Source organism: Schistocerca serialis, chromosome 5 (genome assembly GCF_023864345.2).
Source record: "Schistocerca serialis cubense isolate TAMUIC-IGC-003099 chromosome 5, iqSchSeri2.2, whole genome shotgun sequence".
Classification (NCBI taxonomy): Eukaryota; Metazoa; Arthropoda; class Insecta; order Orthoptera; family Acrididae; genus Schistocerca; species Schistocerca serialis.
Genome location: NC_064642.1, coordinates 20,242,446 through 20,262,598, shown reverse-complemented (window position 1 = coordinate 20,262,598; position 20,153 = coordinate 20,242,446). Strand labels below are relative to the sequence as shown.

The window sequence follows — 20,153 nt, the reverse complement described above, 5'->3', positions numbered from 1 at the left end:
TTGCATATACACGGACGTAAAAAATTATATCAACAAAAAATAGTTAATGTAGAGTATTGAAATTTCGAGAATACATTTGTCTAGGTAGTATATTTAAGTGATCACAGGTTAATTTAAATGAGACATAAGCCGTTGATAATGTGAAATGCTGGTGCATTAATAACTGGCGTGACCGTCAGAATGTTGAATGCAAGCATGCAAACGTGCATGCGTTGTGTTGTATGTGTGTCGGATCTCAGATTGTGGAATGGAGTTCAATGCGTGTTGCACCTGGACAGTCAATACAGGGACGGTTGATGCTGTTTGTGGACGACGCTGGAGTTGTGTTCCGATGATGTCGCATATGTGCCAGATTGGAGACAGATCTGGTGATCGAGCCGGTCAACGCAACCTTTCGATACTCTGTAGAGCATGCTGGGTTAAAAATGCTTTAAATGGCTCTGAGCACTATGGGACTTAACTTCTAAGGTCATCAGTCCCCTAGTACTTAGAACTATTTAAACCTCCTAACTAACCTAAGGACATCACACACATCCATGCCCGAGGCAGGATTCGAACCTGCGATCGTAGCGGCCGCGCGGTTCCAGACTGTAGCGCCTAGAACCGCTCGGCCACCCCAGCCGGCAACTCCTAGGTATTTAGTCGAATTGACAGCCCTTGGATTTGTGCGATTTATCGTATACCCAAAATTTATCGGATTTCTTTTAGTACCCATGTGGATGACCTCGCACTTTTCTTTGTTTAGTGCCAATTGCCACTTTTCTCACCATACAGAAATTCTCTCTAGATCATTTTGTAATTGGAATTGATCGTCTGATGATTTTTACTAGACTAGGTTGCGTACAGATTTGCAGCCAGGACGCGTGAGGGGAGTGCTCCTGCTGTCATACGAAATCGCACCCCAGACCATAACTCCAGGTGTGTCCAGCACACAGCATGCAGACAGGTTGGTTGCAGGTCCTCAACTGGCCCTCTTCTAACCAACACACGCCATAACTGGCACCCAAGCAGTACCAGCTTTCATCAGAAAATACAGTAGACCTACATCCTGCCCTCCAATGAGCTGTCGCTGGATACCAGTGAAGTCGCAAGTGACGATTCTTTGGCGTGTCAGTGGAATACACGCTACGGGACGTCTGGCTCGTAGCTGTCCTTGATTTGTCACAGTTTGTTGAGTCGCTGTGGTGCCAGCTGCTGCTCAGATTGCTGCTGCAGATGCGGTACGGTGCGCCAGAGCCATACGCCGAGCACGATGGTCTTCTGTCTCGGTAGGGCCATGTGACCGTCCGGACCACCGTCTTCTTGCGACTGTACATTCCAGTGACCACTAGAAAATACTTAACTCCGTCCGAACAGGCCATGAATGCCCAACGGTACCGACCGGCCGCCGTGTCATCCTCACCCTACAGGCCGTCACTGGATGCGGATATGGAGGGGCATGTGGTCAACACACCGCTCTCCCGGCCGTATGGCAGTTTACGAGAACGGAGCCGCTATTTCTCAATCTGTTTGCCTCACAAGGGCTGAGTGCACCCCGCTTGCCAACAGCGCTCGGCAAGCCGGATGGTCACCCATCCAAGTGCTAGACCAGCCCGACAGCGCTTAACTTCGGTGATCTGACGGGAACCGGTGTTACCACACCTGCACGGCCGTTGGCCCAGTGACCGATGCTGCCAGCAATCATGTACAGTGATTACATTTCTCCCATGTCTTTCTTCGATATCGCAGAAGAAACATTCAGATACTCGTAGCCGTATTAGACGACCGCGTTCAAACTCAGTGAGTTGTCGCTAATGGCATCTTGGTCGCCTTAAAGGGATTCTTGACTAACATCAATTCACCACGTCCAGTCTCGAAGGTAACTAGCGCTCGCTACCGTTACAGCGTGTATTTAAAGCAAACCTGATTTGTATCCTCATAGTGGCGCTACTTTTGCGTAGGTCGCACAACTTCTGGATGTTGCGTTTTTTTTTTTTCTATCACTGTATTTTTTGACGCCCACCTACGTAGGGAGAAATGATCATCGTAACAAAATAAGAGACATTATAGCACGTTGTTCGTTTTTCCCTTGTGTTATTCGAGACCGGAACGGCAGCGAAGAGACGGAAGTGGTTCGTTCGATGAACCCACTACCAAGCATTTAGGTGTGGGTTGCGGTGTAATCATTTAGATGTTGATACTCCCTACACTACCTACCGTCAAAGTGAAGGGCCATCGTCTTATTGGAAAACGAACACCTGTTCCTTCCCCCTTCACAAAGAGTTGTAATGTCCCGACATGTCTCGGTAGAACCATCCTTTGACAGGTCTTTCAGCGAGGAAATCTAGGACATACACATCTCTTTTAAAAACGACACGAAACGCTTTTGGTGATTAACGATGGGTATCAAACGCCAAACGAGGTTTCTCAGATCCTTGTACCTGGACAATGTGTCTCTCGCATTCTCCTTTTGCATGGAACAATGGTTTCATTATTTGCAATGATTCATTTGTCCTCCTGCCTCCAACCAGCGCGTTTCTTTTTCGCCGAGCAGCATTTTTCACATTCGTATTGACGATAAAACATCAGAACCCTCTCCCCGCCCTTTCTTTGAGATGGTGATACGATCATGTACTGAATGATACAAAAATACGCAGATTTCAGTTGTTTATTACAAATTACATGTTGGGCATGTCTCTGGATAGAGGAAGGTTCAAAGTTTTGACACAGCTGCACTGTTGCCTGTTTGTAGCACCATGACAACTACACCACGAGAGAACCCATTTTGTTTAGTGATATTTGCTGGAAGTCAATCCATTTTTCAAACACAATGGGCATTCCACCGTCACTTCATCAAGAAGCCGCCCCTCTACAACCAGGTTTATGACTGGCATACTCACAAAATTCTTGGAAGTTGGTTGCACATGCAGAGGGAATAGCACTGGTCGGCCACACACGTCTGATGAAAATGTCCAGCGTACCCGAGATGGGTTCACGTGGAGCCATCGCCACGAACTACAGCTTCTTCAGACAACGGTGTGGCGGGTTGCGAAACGACGCCTGGATGCTAAGCCTTACAAGTGGCAGTTACTGCGGCAATTGCAACAGAAGGTACGAATTTCGCATTTCATTTCTCCGTGGTATGGCAGAGGACCTTTATTCCGAAAGTTTCATCTTTTCGGACGAATCGACGTATAGTCTATGGGGTAAAGTAAACCGCCATAATGTAAGAATTTGGGGGTTACAAAATCTTTGCGTCGTCGTGAAAAATGAATGAGACTTACCCAAAACAATGTTATGTGTCGTTTCTGTTCGCAAAGTTTATGGACCTTTCTTTTTTTGCGGAGGAAACTGTGACAGGAATGTCATATCTGGACACGCTGCAAAATTGGTTGTTAAACTTCAGGAAGATTCCAGTTACTTCATCTTTATGCATGACGACGCCCCACCTCAGTTTCACCTTGAGGTACAGACTTTCTTAACAACACCATCCCAGAACGTGGGACTAGAAGATGTGGACAACAAGAACTTGTTCACTGCTTTTGGCCTGCTACGTCATAGGGGTGCATAAAAGACAGAGTCTTTGTCCTGTCTATGACAGCTATTTTTCAGGAGCTGAGAAATCGAATTGTTGAAGCTGTCGGTTCAGTATTAGGGACCTATTGATTCACGACTGGAAGTGCTCATCTTGATTGTACGATATGGTGTCTGTGCGAACATAAGACTTTGAACCTCCCTGTATCCAGTAACACACGCAAAGTGTTAATACCCTGAAACGCCAAAGAAACTGGTATAGGCATCCGCTTTCAAATACAGAGATATTGTAACAGGGACAATATGGAGCTGCGGTCGGCAACGCCTATATAACACAACACGTGTCTGCCGCAGTTGTTACGTCGGTTAGTGCTGCTACAATAACAGGTTATCAAGATTTAAGAGAGTTTAAACGCGGTCTTATAGTCGGCGCACGAGCGATGGGACACAGCATCTGCGAGGTAGCCATTAAGTGGGGATTTTCCCGTACGACCGTTTCACGAGTGTACCGTGAATATCAGGAATACGGTAAAACATCAAATATTCGACATCGCTGCGGCCGGAGATAGATCCTACAAGAACGGGACCAGCGAAGACTGAAAAGAATCGTTCAGCGTGACAGAAGTGCAGCACCTCCACAAATTGCTGCAGATCTCAATGCTCGGCCATCAACAAGTGTCAGCGTGCGAACCATTCAGCGAAACATCATGGATATGGGCTTTCGGCGCCGAAAGCCCACTCGTGTACCCTTGATGACTGCACGATACAAAGCTTTACGCCTCGCCTGGGCCCGCCAACACCGACATTGGACTGTTGATGACTGGAAACATGTTGCCTGGTCGGACGAGTCTCGTTTCAAATTGTATCGAGCGGAGGGACGTCTACGGGTATGGAGACAACCTCATGAATCCATGGACGCTGTGTGTCAGCAAGGGACTGTTCAAGCTGGCGAAGGCTCTGTAATGGTGTGGGGCGTGTGCAGTTGGAATGATACGGGACCCCTGATACGTCTAGATACGATTCTGACAGGTGACACGTACGTAAGCATCCTGTCTGATCACGTGCATCCATTCCTGTCCATTGTGGATTCCGACGTGCTTGGGCAGTTCCAGCAGGACTATGCGACACTCCAGAATTGTCAGAGAGTGGCTTCAGGAGCACTCCTCTGAGTTTAAAATCTTCCGCTGGGGCCGGCCGGAGTGGCCGAGCGGTTCTAGGCGCTATAGTCTGGAACCGCGCGACCGCTACGGTCGCAGGTTCGAATCCTGCCTCGGGCATGGATGTGTGTGATGTCCTTAGGTTAGTTAGGTTTAAGTAGTTCTAAGTTCTAGGGGACTGATGACCTCAGAAGTTGAGTCCCATAGTGCTCAGAGCCATTTGAACCATTTGAACCATCTTCCGCTGGGCACCACGCTTCCCAGACACGATCATTATTGGACATGCCTTGCATCGTGCTATTCAGAAGAGACCTCCACCCGGTCGTGCTCTTACGGCTTTATTGACAGCCCTGCAGGATCCATGGTTTCAGCTCCCTCCAGCACTACTTCAGACATTAGTCGAGTGCATGTCACGTCGTCTTGCGGCGCTTCTGCGCGCTCGCTGGGGGTCCTAAACGATATTAGGCAAGTGTACCAGTTTCTTTGGCTCTTCAGTGTAGTTAGTCTGTAATAAACATTTGAAATCTGTTCTTTCTTTTGGAATCACCCTGTATTTGTATTCGTCGATGGGGAAGATATTACGGCGTGGTAAAGTCGTAGAATCACAGGTATTTTCTCTGTGTATCGCGTTGGACTGAGAGTTCCAGCTGAAATCATGGGAGTAACAGCGGAAACGCTGTAGATTGGTCTGTCTTTTCCCTGGCAGATCGCCTTTCCCTCGAGGCGCCTGCGTGTGCTGGCAGTGTCGCTCCCGCCATCGGCTGGGCGGAAGCACCAGCGGACTGGTCTATAGTGGAAAAATACCGGCGCCTAATGACCAGGCAACATTCCCCAGGTCTGGGAGGCAGCGGTGAAAGCAACGCGGCAGAGGCAGCGGCAGCGGCAGCCCCACCATCCAGTGCACGCCGAAGCGAGTCAGCCGGCTGGCCGAGATGACAAACACGCCGCCGGTGGCCGGTGGCTGGCGGCTGGGCGGGGGCTGAGGCGGCGGCGCCTGCTGGCCCGCGGAGCAACACGGGGACGCGGCGGACACCTGCCCGCCCCCACCTGCCCCCACCTACGCCTCCAGAGCGAGGCTGAAGAGCGCTCCACAGGGCTCTGTGCAGATTACCGGACGGGACACCACCGAGGAGCGCCAATTTGTCAAACACCTATCAGCATTCAATTGCCGACATTATTTTATCGTGCAACTAGTTTCAGCGTTTTACTACGTCATCTTCAGGCCCCAGATCGACGTGTAGGAATAATCTTCCTCGCTGGCGATCAAAACAGGCAGGTGATGGTTCAAGTGGTCACTGTAACAAGTAGATATCTACACTACTGGCCATTGCTACACCAAGAAGAGATGCAGATGATAAACGGGTATTCATTGGGCAAATATATTATACTAGAACTGACATGTGATTACATTTTCACGCAATTTGGGTGCATAGATCCTGAGAAATCAGTACCCAGAACAACCACCTCTGGCCGTAATAACGGCCTTGATACGCCTGGGCACTGAGTCAAACAGAGCTTGGATGGCGTGTACAGGTACAGCTGCCCATGCAGCTTCAACACCATACCACAGTTCATCATGAGCAGTGACTGGCGTATTGTGACGAGCCAGGTCCTCGGCCTCCATTGACCAGACGTTTGCAGTTGGTGCGAGATCTGGAGAATGTGCTGGCCAGGGCAGCAGTCTAACATTTTCTGTATCCATAAAGGGCCGTACAGAACCTGCAACATGCGGTCGTGCATTATCCTGTTGAAATGTAGGATTTCGCAGGGATCGAATGAAGGGTAGAGCCACGGGTCGTAAGACATCTGAAATGTAACGTCCACTGTTCAAAGTGCCGTCAATGCGAACAAGAAGTGACCGAGACGTGTAACCAATGGCACCCCATACCATCCCGCCTGGTGATACGACAGTATGGCGATGACGAATACACGCTTCCAATGTGCGTTCACTGCGATGTCGCCAAACACGGATGCGACCATCATGATGCTGTAAAGAGAACCTGGATTCATCCGAAAAAATGACGTTTTACCATTCGTGCACGCAGGTTCGTCGTCGAGTACACCATCGCAGGCGCTCCTGTCTGTGATGCAGCGTCAAGGGTAACCGCAGCCATGATCTTCGAGCTGATAGTCCATGCTGCTGCAAACGTCGTCGAACTGTTCGTGCAGATGGTTGTTGTCTTGCAAACGTCCCCATCTGTTGACTCTGGGATCGAGACGTGGCTGCACGATCCGTTACAACCGTGCGGATAAGATGCCTGTCATCTCGACTGCTAGTGGTACGAGGCCGTTGGGATCCAGCACGGCGTTCCGTATTACCCTCCTGAACCCACCGATTCCATATTCTGCTAACAATTGGATCTCTACCAACGCGAGCAGCACTGTCGCGATACGATAAACCGCAATCGCGATAGGCTGCAATCCGACCTTTATCAAAGTGGGAAACGTGATGGTACGCATTTCTCCTCCTTACACGAGGCATTACAACAACGTTTCACCATGCAACGCCGGTCAACTGCTGTTTGTGTATGAGAAATTGTTTGGGAACTTTCCTCATGTCAGCACGTTCTAGGTGCCGCCACCGGCGCCAACCTTGTGTGAATGCTCTGAGAAGCTAATCATTTGCATATCACAGCATCTTCTTCCTGTCGGTTAAATTTCGCGTCTGCAGCACGTCATCTTCGTGGTGTAGCAATTTTAATGGCCAGTAGTGTACTAATACCAGTGTTGCTGGCCCCTGTTTGATCACAAGCGAGGTTGATTATTCCTGAACGTCGGTTAGGGACCTGAAGATAGCGTGGTAAAACACTGAAACTAGTTGTCCAATAAGATAAGGTTGACAAATGACGGCTGACAGTTGTTTAGTTTGACATCCTCTGTCGAACAGCCGAGTCCCGCAACCATCGCCAAAAAGATGGACATACGGAGCATTAAATCGCGGGTGAATCCATCGCAAAGGGAATGGGAGTTAAGCGATAAGGACCGTAGGGTATATCATTTCTTTCCGGAAACCAGGGAACGTTTGAGACTGAACCACATGAGTCACAGCCGCGGTATGGTTCACTTTCCGACAGCTCACGGCCTTTGCCCCGCGCACTTACACCGCGTAGGCCGCATCCAGAATGCTACTTGTACATGTGCGGAACGTGGATCCCCAGTACACATACTTTTTAAATGTCACCGATACAGAGCAGCACACGAGACATCAACGCAGTACAACAATGACCTGATACGTGCAATAAGAGACAAAGAAGAGTAGGACGTAGTAAATTAGATCACTGATGTTGTCTCAAGGACAGACACGGCCATGTAAGAGAACACTGCAACACACGCGAAGCACGTAAGACAGCAGTTCCAGTTCGTACACCCACACACACTCACTCATACAGTGAACACTTTCATCAACACGTACCGCAGACAACCTTAACAACATCTTGAATAATTGAACTGTATTAGAATAAACAGTGTAATGCAATCAGCCCTGTGAATCTGTTCTAGCTTAAGTATAAACTGCAGCCATATCCACCCGCAGTCATTATACCGCACTTTTAACGCAACACTTCATTATAAGCAACATAACAGGTAAAATTCAAGACACACAATATACTAACTGAACGTTAATTAATAACCTCAGGAAATAACATACTTTACATTCACACACCACTACGCTTCCCGCATTGTACACTATAGTTACAGTGTTTTCGTAAATAATGGTTAGAAATATTAATCCGTAAATTAAACTGTAGCAAACTGGGACTGCAAGACACGAAGTAGTTGCGAGGCTTTCAGACCAGTCTGGCTCAGAGAGGCTAACATTTCTCTCTCTCTCTTACCATCCGAATCTTTCCTATCATCTATCATCATATCTTCTCAAAATTTGAATTTTTTTTTCTTTCAGTTTCGAATGTATTGATCAGGCTGCATCTGAATTTCCTAAGACATTTGTGCAACCGCATCGACAGATTACTTCCATTCCAATTGCTGAAACCAATAATTGCTGTTTGTAACATGGAATATGTTTTGTAATCTACACGAAAAACTGTAAAATGGACGACCTGTTATAAAATGTAAGGCAACAGGTCTCTAAGTGCGCAATAAATCAAATCAAGCTCCATAGGAGGTCCAGAGTTTTGGGGTATAGGTCTGGAAGGGAAAACTGGCGAACTGAAGAAAGCCAAATTGAGCATCACGTACTGTGACGAACTCCTCATGATGGTGGTCAGACGGAACACTAGCACCGGTTTAGAAGCGGATATTCAGTTTGTTATGACCGTTTTTAACAGTATGTGCTCAGACAACAAATTAAAAAGAACTACAAGAAAAATCCCCATAAGAATGTTTCTGACAGTTTAAAACTGTGTTTTGGAGAGGGACTCTAACCTGGGACCTTTGCATTTGGCGAACAAGTGCTCTAACGGATGAACTATCGGAGCACAACTCACGACCTGCCGTGACAGCTTTAAATGAAACTGTAATTAAATCAAGATCCTAAGCTGTCGACGGCCGTTGATTTACGTCAACGGGGACAGTTGAAAATGTGTGCGCCGCCCGGGACTCGAACCCGGGATCTCCTGCTTAGATGGCAGACGCTCTACCCATCTGAGCCGCCGAGGGCACAGACGATAGTGCGACTGCAAGGATTTATCCCTTGCACGCTCCCCGTGAGACCCACATTCCCAACTTAATGTCCACACACTACATTCGTAGTGCCCCTGCCCATTACACTCATTACCCGCGGCAGACAATCTTACCCAGTCCCGTAAGAGTTCGGGCAATGGGTGTGCATCCAGCACAGTAGAAGGTCAATGGCCGGTTAGCCTTAACTATATGAAGATGGTATCTGTTCTTTCGGACATGTCCGAAACAACAGATACCATCTTCGGACAGCTTTACTTCCGCCAGTACTTCATCTGCTACCATCCAGACCCCACATAATTTCTCCTTACAGTTACAAATTCTTTAAAGTGGACATACAGGACGATAGCGTACAACCCAAGTGAAAATAAGGGATAAGTGCAAAAAATAAGAGACCTAAAGCTGACTACTCGTACAGTGTAACAAATGGTAAATAATCCTATCGTATTATTATTCTCAATAGAAAAATATCACTACATTAACAACACAAATCACATACATTGCTACAAATACGAAAAAATAAAAAATAAACACATCACAAACAGAGAAAATTAAGCTCGACTTAGACGGGTCTTTCAAAATTTCAATAAAATCGGACATACTTTTGGGGGCCAAAACATTTTTCACGACCCCTTCAGCTTTTGTGCGACCACACTGCATGTTTTTTGAAATTCGCGAATCACTGAACACTTTTTAAAAATTATTTTAATTTTTATTTTAAATTGTAAGACATTTCATGGGCAGATGTGGACCTTAGCAGAAAAGAGAAGCACTTGCATGAATATGAACAGCTCAGATGAAAACCCAGTTCTAAGCAAAGAAGGGAAGGCAGAAAGGTGGAAGGAGCATATAGAGGGTCTATACAGGGGCGATGTTCTTGAGGACAATATTATGGAAATGGAAGAGGAGGTAGATGAAGATGAAATGGGAGATATGATACTGCGTGAAGAGTTTGACAGAGCACTGAAAGACCTAAGTCGAATCGGGGCCCCGAGAGTAGACAACATTCCATTAGAACTACTGACAGCCTTGGGAGAGCCAGTCCTGACAAAACTCTACCATCTGGTGAGCAAGATGTATGAGACAGGCGAAATTCCCTCAAACTTCAAGAAGAATATAATAATTCTAATCCAAAAGAAAGCATGTGTTGACAGACGTGAAAATTAGCGAACTATCAGTTTAATAGGTCACAGCTGCAAAATACTAACACGAATTATTTACAGACGAATGGAAAAACTGGAAGAAGCCGACCTCGAGGAAGATCAGTTTGGATTCCGTAGAAATGTTGGAACACGTGAGGCAATACTGACCCTACGACTTGTCTTAGAAGAAAGATTAAGGAAAGGCAAATCTACGTTTCTAGCATTTGTAGACTTTGAGAAAACTTTTGACAGTATTGACTGGAATACTCTCTTTCAAATTCTAAAGGTGGCAGGGGTAAAATACAGGGAGCGAAAGGCTATTTACAATTTGTACAGAAAGCAACGGCAGTTATAAGAGTCGAGGAACATGAAGGGGAAGCAGTGGTTGGGAAGGGAGTGAAACAGGGTTGTAGCCTCTCCCCGATGCTATTCAATCTGTATATTGAGCAGGCAGTAAAGGAAACAAAAGAAAAGCAGTTGAACGAAATGGACAGTGTCTTGAAAGAGGGGTATAAGATGAACATCAACAAAAGCAATACGAGGATAATGGAATGTAGTCGAATTAAGTCGGGTGATGCTAGGGAATTAGATTAGGAAATGAGACACTTAAAGTAGTAAAGGAGTTTTGCTATTTGGGGAGCAAAATAACTGACGATGGTCGAAGTAGAGAGGATTTAAAATGTAGACTGGCAATGGGAAGGAAAGCGTTTCTGAAGAAGAGAAATTTGTTAACATCGAGTATAGATTTAAGTGTCAGGAAGTCGTTTCTGAAAGTATTTGTATGGAGTGTAGCCATGTACGTAAGTGAAACATGGACGATAAATAGTTTGGACAAGAAGAGAATAGAAGCTTTCGAAATGTGGCACTACAGAAGAATGCTGAAGATTAGATGGGTAGATCACATAACTAATGAGGAGGTATTGAATAGAATTGGGGAGAAGAGGAGCTTGTGGCACAACTTGACGAGAAGAAGGGATCGGTGGGTAGGACATGTTCTGAGCCATCAAGGGATCACCAATTTAGTACTGGAGGGCAGTGTGGAGGGTACAAATCGTAGAGGGAGACAAAGAGATGAATACACTAAGCAGATTCAGAAGGATGTAGGTTGCAGTAAGTACTGGGAGATGAAGAAGGTTGCACAGGATAGAGTAGCATGGAGAGCTGCATCAAACCAGTCTCAGGACTGAAGACCACAACAACAACAACAACTGAACACTTGCTTATCCAGTTTCACGTTGCAGTCCGTGCTATTAATAGTGAGGTTATGTTTCACATTGTGATACAGAAACGCCAGTTGTCCTGCAGTTGCGCTGCCGTACATGGAGGCTCTGGCCGGCGACTGGCTCCCAGGCTGTCCAGCGGCGCCCTCTGTGGGGAACAAGTGGCGCGCGGCCGAGGCGAGGAGTTTTATGTCGGCTCTCTGACTTGATAGAGGGACACATTCCAGTTCATCGCTGAAGTAGAAGCAGTATGGTGCGACTCACGCATAATAGGGCAAAGTGGTAACGGTTGGTGTCCGTGGCCACATCGTTGATGTGAAGTTCTTCCTCATTGGTTTCCGCATGATTTGTTTCAATTATCAATTCGACAGGAGGGTAATACAATAGTGTACGAGGCTGTGGACGCAACAGGCAGGTATCAGTTTATTGAATGAAGACCGTTCACTGTGTCGAGTTGACGGTTCTGTGTCGTACCTTGGGTCTGCCATTGTTTTAGTTCTGCGTCGTCGCCGTAGTTGGTTGTTGTTTTCTGCAGACACGCTCTGGTCGCGAAAGTGTGAGTGGTGTGCAGTTTGGATTTTGTTCCATCGTTGCTGTCACTGCGACTTCCTTGGCATCGCTGTTTTGGCGAGTGGTCACTAACGCTTAGGGCAAAAATCGTACAGTGAAAGAGTGAAAAGAGGTTGTGTTACGGGTGGAGCAACCAGGACTCGAATTCTGTGGAAGCTCCTGGACAGCAGGCGCTACAAATTAACGACGGTCTTTGCGTGGTGGGACAATGCCAGCGTTGTCAGTGTGTGACGCCACGTGTCAGCGCGGAAGTGCAGCCCACGTCAGTTGTTGCAGCACGGCATTGCTGCTATTGTGTTCGTCTGAGTTGAGGTTAATAGCAGGCCGTGAATCGTCAGTTCTCCCCCTCTGTGCTCATCGCTATAAGTGTCAAACAGCAGACGTTTTGTACCCACGTGGCGGGACGTGACTACATATTTACGCGTGTGTGTTGATCGTACAAGACTGTATTTGCGATTCTTGTTCAGCCATGGTTTTTAAGGCACCACACGCGAAATAAAAGCGTGGGATTGTGCTGTTATCGGCAGTGCCTGTGAATGCATTTGGTGCCTTGTGTATCGTGATGAGATACACCTCCTTTCAATAGTCGTACGAACGTCCAAATGGCAGATGTTGAGAAAACCGATCGCGGATTTGAAAAGCAGCTACAATCGCTTAGTAGTGGAAAGGCATCAGGACCAGATGCAGTAGCTATAAGATTCTATAAAGATTAATCCGAAAGAACTTGGTTCCCTTCTAGCAGTAATTTATCGCAGATCGCTTGAGCAACGAAAGGTACCTAACGACTGGAAAAAAGCGTAGGTCATTCTCGTTTTTAACAAAGGCTGTAAGACAGATCCACACAGTTTAGGCTGCTGATGCTTTGGCATGTAGAGAGCATACCGTGTAAAGCTGTACCGTTAAGAAGGTGCACTAGACACAGCTACTTGTGTGTTTGTGTTGTGTCGTGGTGATCGGTGACCAGAGGTTCATTAGCTGAAAAAACGTGGTGTAAATTATTATGGTGGGGTAGTTCTCGTCGACAAGAATAAGTTGAATGCAATTGGAATTTATTATTTTCTTCGATTATTTTAAAACGTAAATCTGATAAGGTAAAATCAAGTGTTGATACTGACCATATAAACTGAGTTTTTAGTGTGACATGATAAAAGTTAACTTTTATAGTAATGGTAGAATTTGGAGTCAGTTTCTAATTCTTTTATCACATGAGAACCTGTCGAGTTTAGAGAGTTCCTTTTTAACAAAAGAGTATATAAATTCGTTAATATTACGTTTAGAGAATTTCAAAAGTAAATTTTTTCAAACTTTGTTTTATACCGTTATCACCTGCCTTCTTCGCAAAGGCGAGCTTTCACTGACGACGACACAAAGCCTCTAATCTTGTTGTGTAGTCCGTCGTATTTGACAGGTGGTAACACAGGTGGGCCCTGGTTCTCACAGTGACCTCAGTTACAGGAAGACCCTCTGCGGCTCACAACAGCTGTAGGGTCGGCGGTGCCAGGAGTCGAATCCCAAGCATCTGGCCCCGCAGCCACGACACCAACTCCACTGTAGCCTCCGACATTACTGTCCCAAATGATGCCTCCAATAGATGCTATTCAACTCAACCACTTCAGTTGCTAAAATCCCAGCCCTCCGTTCCCAACCACCAAAATCTCGGGTCAACGTGTAGTTACTGGCAACCGAAAATAAACAAAAGAAAAATAAATGAATGGCTACACCACATCAGTCACTAGAGCAGCATATAATGACAACCGGTCAGGATCCACAGATATTAAAGGTCAAACACTGTAACCCCCTTCGTTGGACACCCTTTGTTTCCAATTCATAACGTCGCAGTGACGAAACTGAGATGCGTTCAGAGGTTCGACACCCGCCTCCGAAGTAGAGGTGGTTAAAACACGCTTTTGCGGTAGCGCTCGAATCTGAAGTAAACCGGATGGAAAATCTTCACTACCCGCAATCGGCCGGCGAGGGTAGCAGATATGGTGACGTAAACTTCCTGATCGCCGGGATTTGCGCTCGCCGCCCCGTTGGTGTTATTCGAGAGCAGCAGGCCGCGTCCCGGCACCAGGTTTCACCCTCTTCCTGCACATCTACATCAGCATGATTACTCTGTGGTTCACGATTAAGTGCCTGGCAGAGGGTTCGCCGAACCACCTTCAAGCTATTTCTCTACCGTTCCACTCTCGAGAAGAGCGGGAAAAACGAACGCTTAACGCCGCTTTCACACTATACGGTTTTGACCGTACGGCAAAAAGCCGTACGAGTTTTAGCCGTGCCTGTGTTGCTTTCACATTACACGGCTTTTTGACGTGACCAGTTGTTGGTGTCTATTCAGTTTGCTTAATGTGTGTATCAAGATGAACCGTAAACGAGTTGTTGCTTTGTGGTTGCTTCATCGTCGCCGCAAAAGAAAAGGTCGTCTTTTGTGGGTACACCCCATTAACCAGAGAAGAGACGAAGTGGGTTTATTTTATACACTCTTTGAAGATTTGAGGAACGACGGAAATAAATTCTTTAACTATTTCCGAATGTCTATTACCTCGTTTGACGAATTACATAGAAAACTAAAGGATGTGTTACAACGACAAAACACACAATTCCGCAATTGCATCCAACCTGTTCAAATGCTGGCTATCACGTTAAGGTAATTTAATACATAAAAACTAGTTCTGTTTATTTACTTATTTATTTGTGTTTTACATTTTTATTACGCTCAGATTATGAAGTAGAAAAGTCAATATCAATATCAGCAGTTGAAACCAAAGAGTTTGTAGCAGGACTGACTGTACTGTCACTTTGTGGCGACAGGCTCTCTGCAAAAACGTTGTAGAACTGCGTTGTTGATGGTGGGCCTTCATGGCTACTTGTGGAAGGCGAAGGGTATGGTGGTGGCACTTTATTAATTCGTTGATAAGAACTGCGACCTTGAGAAGTCTGTAATGGTTGTTCGAGAAAAGTAGTTGGGTTTGGTGCAGCTGGAGGAGGACGAATCTGATGCGTATGGTAAGAGGATATTGGAGCAGCATTTTCCATAGGTGAATAAGAATAAGCTTGAAATCTATTATTATAGGGCATGGGAGGTGTGTAATGGGTAAATGGAGGAGGTTGAGCTGTCAATATATTTCTCCTTTCATATATATTTTCTATAACTTTGAGGACTCCCATCTGAAACTGAAGATAATCCTGTTCATCAAATTTTTCCAGATGAGGCTTCAGACTAAGTAAAAATGACATTTTGCTGCAAGGTTTGTCTTCTTCCAGAGCTCGTAATATTTTCATTTCGATTGCATCAGGTTTTCTATGTTTTCTGTTTGTATGGCACTCGCTTTTGGATGTTTGTTGTGTGGGTGCTGTATCAAATGGCCCAGAAACATTCTCAGTATTTTCGACGGAGCCCTGCGTTTCTATATCTTCTTCCAGTCTGGCGGTGCGTTCCGATTGAAAACTGTCCTCCGTCTCTCGAGCATCATACAGCTTTTTTAGAAACTGCAGCTGATCAGAATATACATACTTTTTCATTTTCTTTGCTGCTGAGCCACTTTTTTTCGCAGCTTGAATTTTTATGTTTGACTTCACAAAGGAGTCTCGTAGATTGGTCCACCTCCGTATTACTTCTATACCTACATCAAAAGAAAACAAAACTGTATGAAAACATTTTAATTTTGTATAGAAAAAAGCAAAACTGTAACAAAAAATGTCCACTGCAAACTAAATGTCACTGATTTTTTTTCGTTTTGTTCAGGTATCTGGCAAGCGGTTGTTCCTTCACTGACTTACATTTCCAGTACAGAATTGGGATTTCTACAGCAAGTAAAGTGGTTAATGATGTATGCACAGCAATTTGGTCATCACTGCGGGAAGAATGTATACAAAGACCGACCAAAGAGGTATGGGAATCAATAGCGGCTGGATTTGAACGTACTGCTAATTTCCCCCACTGCTTAGGAGCGGTGGATGGAAAACATATCCGTCTTACTGCCCCATTTAATAGCGGATCAATGTACTTCAATTACAAAGAATACTTTTCTGTGGTTCTGATGGCTGTAGCGGATTCCAACTACAGGTTCATTTATGTCGACGTAGGAAGTTATGGCAAAGACTGTGACTCTTCAGTGTTCAGACGGTCCAGTTTATGGAAGTCAATAGAAAGTAATTCCCTGGAATTTCCAGACGTCCAATGTCTGCCTGGTACGGAAGGTCCAAAAGTACCCTACTTCTTCGTGGGAGACGCAGCATTTGGCCTACACACGCATTTGCTCCGGCCTTTTGGGGGAACAAACTTGACAGTTGAGAAACGTGTATTTAATTACCGTTTGTGCAGAGCAAGGAGGTATGTGGAATGTGCTTTTGGCATCCTCACCAATAAGTGGCGGTTGTTTCACCGACCTTTAAATGTTCATCCAGATTTTGCAGTAAAAATGGTTAAAGCTTGCATTGTTTTACACAATTTTGTACGTCAGAGAGATGGATTTATAATTGAAGACACCACATCCTTCACTGGTTTGGAAGACTTAGCCCAAGATGCCAACATAAGAGGAGGACTGACAGCCAACGCCATAAGGAACACTCTTTGTAAATATTTTATGACAAATGCTGGAAGCGTGTCATGGCAGATGTCAAAGATATAAATTAACAAGCCTTTTCCTTTTTGTAGATTGTTTGTGAAAGCCTGCGACTGTATAGTAAATAGTTTTCTTTATAAATAAATTACTGCTACCACTCACGTTTTTAATCGTTTTGTTTATATTTTGTACGACGCGTTTCGGGAAATAATTCCGATCTTCAAGTGCGTTTTTTTCTCTAAGTTTTCATTATGTGTAGTGTTTTTTTATTTGTGAGGTCTTGTGCGTGTTTCTCTTATAAATTACAGTAAAGAAAACAGAATGCAAGACCTGACACATAAAAAGACACCACACATGATGAAAACTTAGAGAAAAACGCACTTAAGGATGGGAATTATTTCCCGAAACGCGTCGTGCAAAATATAAACAAAACAAAAAAAACGTGACTGGTAGCAGTAATTTACTTATAAACAAACGATTTACTTTTAGAATAAAATTTATAACGTTAAATAAAAACTGTTTAAAACGTATTAAATGTAATATTAATATATTAAATAAATACTTACCAAACGCATTTTTATCTTTGTCTTCCATCTCATCAAAATCTTGCTTCAGTGCTACGCAAACTTCCCGCCAAGCATTCTTTGTAGCAATACGATCTCTATACGCATCTAGAGTTTTGTCCCACAGAACAGGTCTTACTTCCACCAAGGTTATCAAAAGTTCAGTATCAATTTCATCCATTCTTCTACACTTTTCAGTAAACAAGAATAAACACAAATGAATAAAACGACACTACAACGAACTAGTCGACGCCGTACGGCTCAAAACCGTCCAGTGTGAAAGCATGCACTTAGTCACGTAGGCCACTGTTGTCGAACTTGCCGTACGGCGACCGTCTGTTGTAGTGGCAAGACACGGCTGCAGCACGGCACGGCAGCGGCATTTTGCCGTCGCCGTATAATGTGAAAGGCGCCATACATTTCTTCACACCTACAGCCGTACGGCTTTTTGCCGTACGGTCAAAACCGTATAGTGTGAAAGCGGCGTAACTCTTTCCGTCCGATCCCTGATTCCTCTTGTTATGATGACCATTTCTCCCTAATAGCTGGAAGCCAACAAAATATTATCGCATTGGGAGCAGAAAGTTCGATGTTTCATGAGAAGATCCTGCCGTAACGAAAAATTCCTTTTTTTTTTTTTATTGTCACCCAAACTCACGTATCATGTCCGTGGTATCCTCTCCCATAGTTCGCGATAGTACAAAACGAGTTGCCCTTCTTTGAACTTTTTCGATGTCCTCCGTCAGTCCTATCTGATGCGGATCCCACAACACGAAGCGAGCTCTTCCTTTAGATTTTGATTTTTGCTTCCACTCGTGATGACTGGGTGTTGTGTGTTGTCCTTAGGTTAGTTAGGTTTAAGTAGTTCTAAGTTCTAGGGGACTGATGACCATAGATGTTAAGTCCTATAGTGCGCAGAGCCATTTGAACCATTTTTTTTGGTTCCACTTTCCTTGTTTCGCGTACCCTGGGCAACGCTAGAATTTATCCCAGTGGCAGAACTTTCCACCACCAGAACAAAAACAACAATATGATTCTCATAGACAGTGTCAATAAACATAGGCTACCAATTAGTTCCTTTCCAAATACACTCCAGGAAATTGAAATAAGAACACCGTGAATTCATTGTCCCAGGAAGGGGAAACTTTATTGACACATTCCTGGGGTCAGATACATCACATGATCACACTGACAGAACCACAGGCACATAGACACAGGCAACAGAGCATGCACAATGTCGGCACTAGTACAGTGTATATCCACCTTTCGCAGCAATGCAGGCTGCTATTCTCCCATGGAGACGATCGTAGAGATGCTGGATGTAGTCCTGTGGAACGGCTTGCCATGCCATTTCCACCTGGCGCCTCAGTTGGACCAGCGTTCGTGCTAGACGTGCAGACCGCGTGAGACGACGCTTCATCCAGTCCCAAACATGCTCAATGGGGGACAGATCCAGAGATCTTGCTGGCCAGGGTAGTTGACTTACACCTTCTAGAGCACGTTGGGTGGCACGGGATACATGCGGACGTGCATTGTCCTGTTGGAACAGCAAGTTCCCTTGCCGGTCTAGGAATGGTAGAACGATGGGTTCGATGACGGTTTGGATGTACCGTGCACTATTCAGTGTCCCCTCGACGATCACCAGTGGTGTACGGCCAGTGTAGGAGATCGCTCCCCACACCATGATGCCGGGTGTTGGCCCTGTGTGCCTCGGTCGTATGCAGTCCTGATTGTGGCGCTCACCTGCACGGCGCCAAACACGCATACGACCATCATTGGCACCAAGGCAGAAGCGACTCTCATCGCTGAAGACGACACGTCTCCATTCGTCCCTCCATTCACGCCTGTCGCGACACCACTGGAGGCGGGCTGCACGATGTTGGGGCGTGAGCGGAAGACGGCCTAACGGTGTGCGGGACCGTAGCCCAGCTTCATGGAGACGGTTGCGAATGGTCCTCGCCGATACCCCAGGAGCAACAGTGTCCCTAATTTGCTGGGAAGTGGCGGTGCGGTCCCCTACGGCACTGCGTAGGATCCTACGGTCTTGGCGTGCATCCGTGCGTCGCTGCGGTCCGGTCCCAGGTCGACGGGCACGTGCACCTTCCGCCGACCACTGGCGACAACATCGATGTACTGTGGAGACCTCACGCCCCACGTGTTGAGCAATTCAGCGGTACGTCCAACCGGCCTCCCGCATGCCCACTATACGCCCTCGCTCAAAGTCCGTCAACTGCACATACGGTTCACGTCCACGCTGTCGCGGCATGCTACCAGTGTTAAAGACTGCGATGGAGCTCCGTATGCTACGGCAAACTGGCTGACACTGACGGCGGCGGTGCACAAATGCTGCGCAGCTAGCGCCATTCGACGGCCAACACCGCGGTTCCTGGTGTGTCCGCTGTGCCGTGCTTGTGATTATTGCTTGTACAGCCCTCTCGCAGTGTCCGGAGCAAGTATGGTGGGTCTGACACACCGGTGTCAATGTGTTCTTTTTTCCATTTCCAGGAGTGTAATTTACTTACAGCTCTACACAGAACTGTACGGTGCAGCTAGGCTCGTAACGACGTTGGTGTATAGTAGGCCGAATTCGTTGCAGGTAGAGTCTGAAGCTATTAGACTGTAGTTGCAGATACGGGAGTAGTGAGTCATATGCATCCTGTAAAAATAATTAGTTAGGAAGGAGTCATCACGTTTCGAAGTGATTGTGGATAAATACGAAAAAACACTTGGAACTGCACAGACTTGTTGAATCTTTGTCGCGTAGATATGTGACGTATGTCGAAGG

At 46.0% G+C, this 20,153-nt stretch overlaps 2 protein-coding genes across 3 annotated transcripts in view; both read right to left on the bottom strand.

The window, feature by feature from the left end:
* Window positions 1-20,153, bottom strand: part of LOC126481139 (putative fatty acyl-CoA reductase CG5065) — a 469,013-nt gene that overhangs the window by 385,919 nt on the left and 62,941 nt on the right. The window lies entirely within an intron of this gene.
* Window positions 14,962-17,549, bottom strand: LOC126481714 (uncharacterized). The gene is made up of 2 exons (XM_050105664.1): window positions 17,372-17,549; window positions 14,962-15,863 (listed from the first exon to the last, which is right to left on the bottom strand). The coding sequence occupies exons 1-2, from the start codon at window positions 17,547-17,549 to the stop codon at window positions 14,962-14,964; spliced, it is 1,080 nt and encodes a 359-aa protein (XP_049961621.1).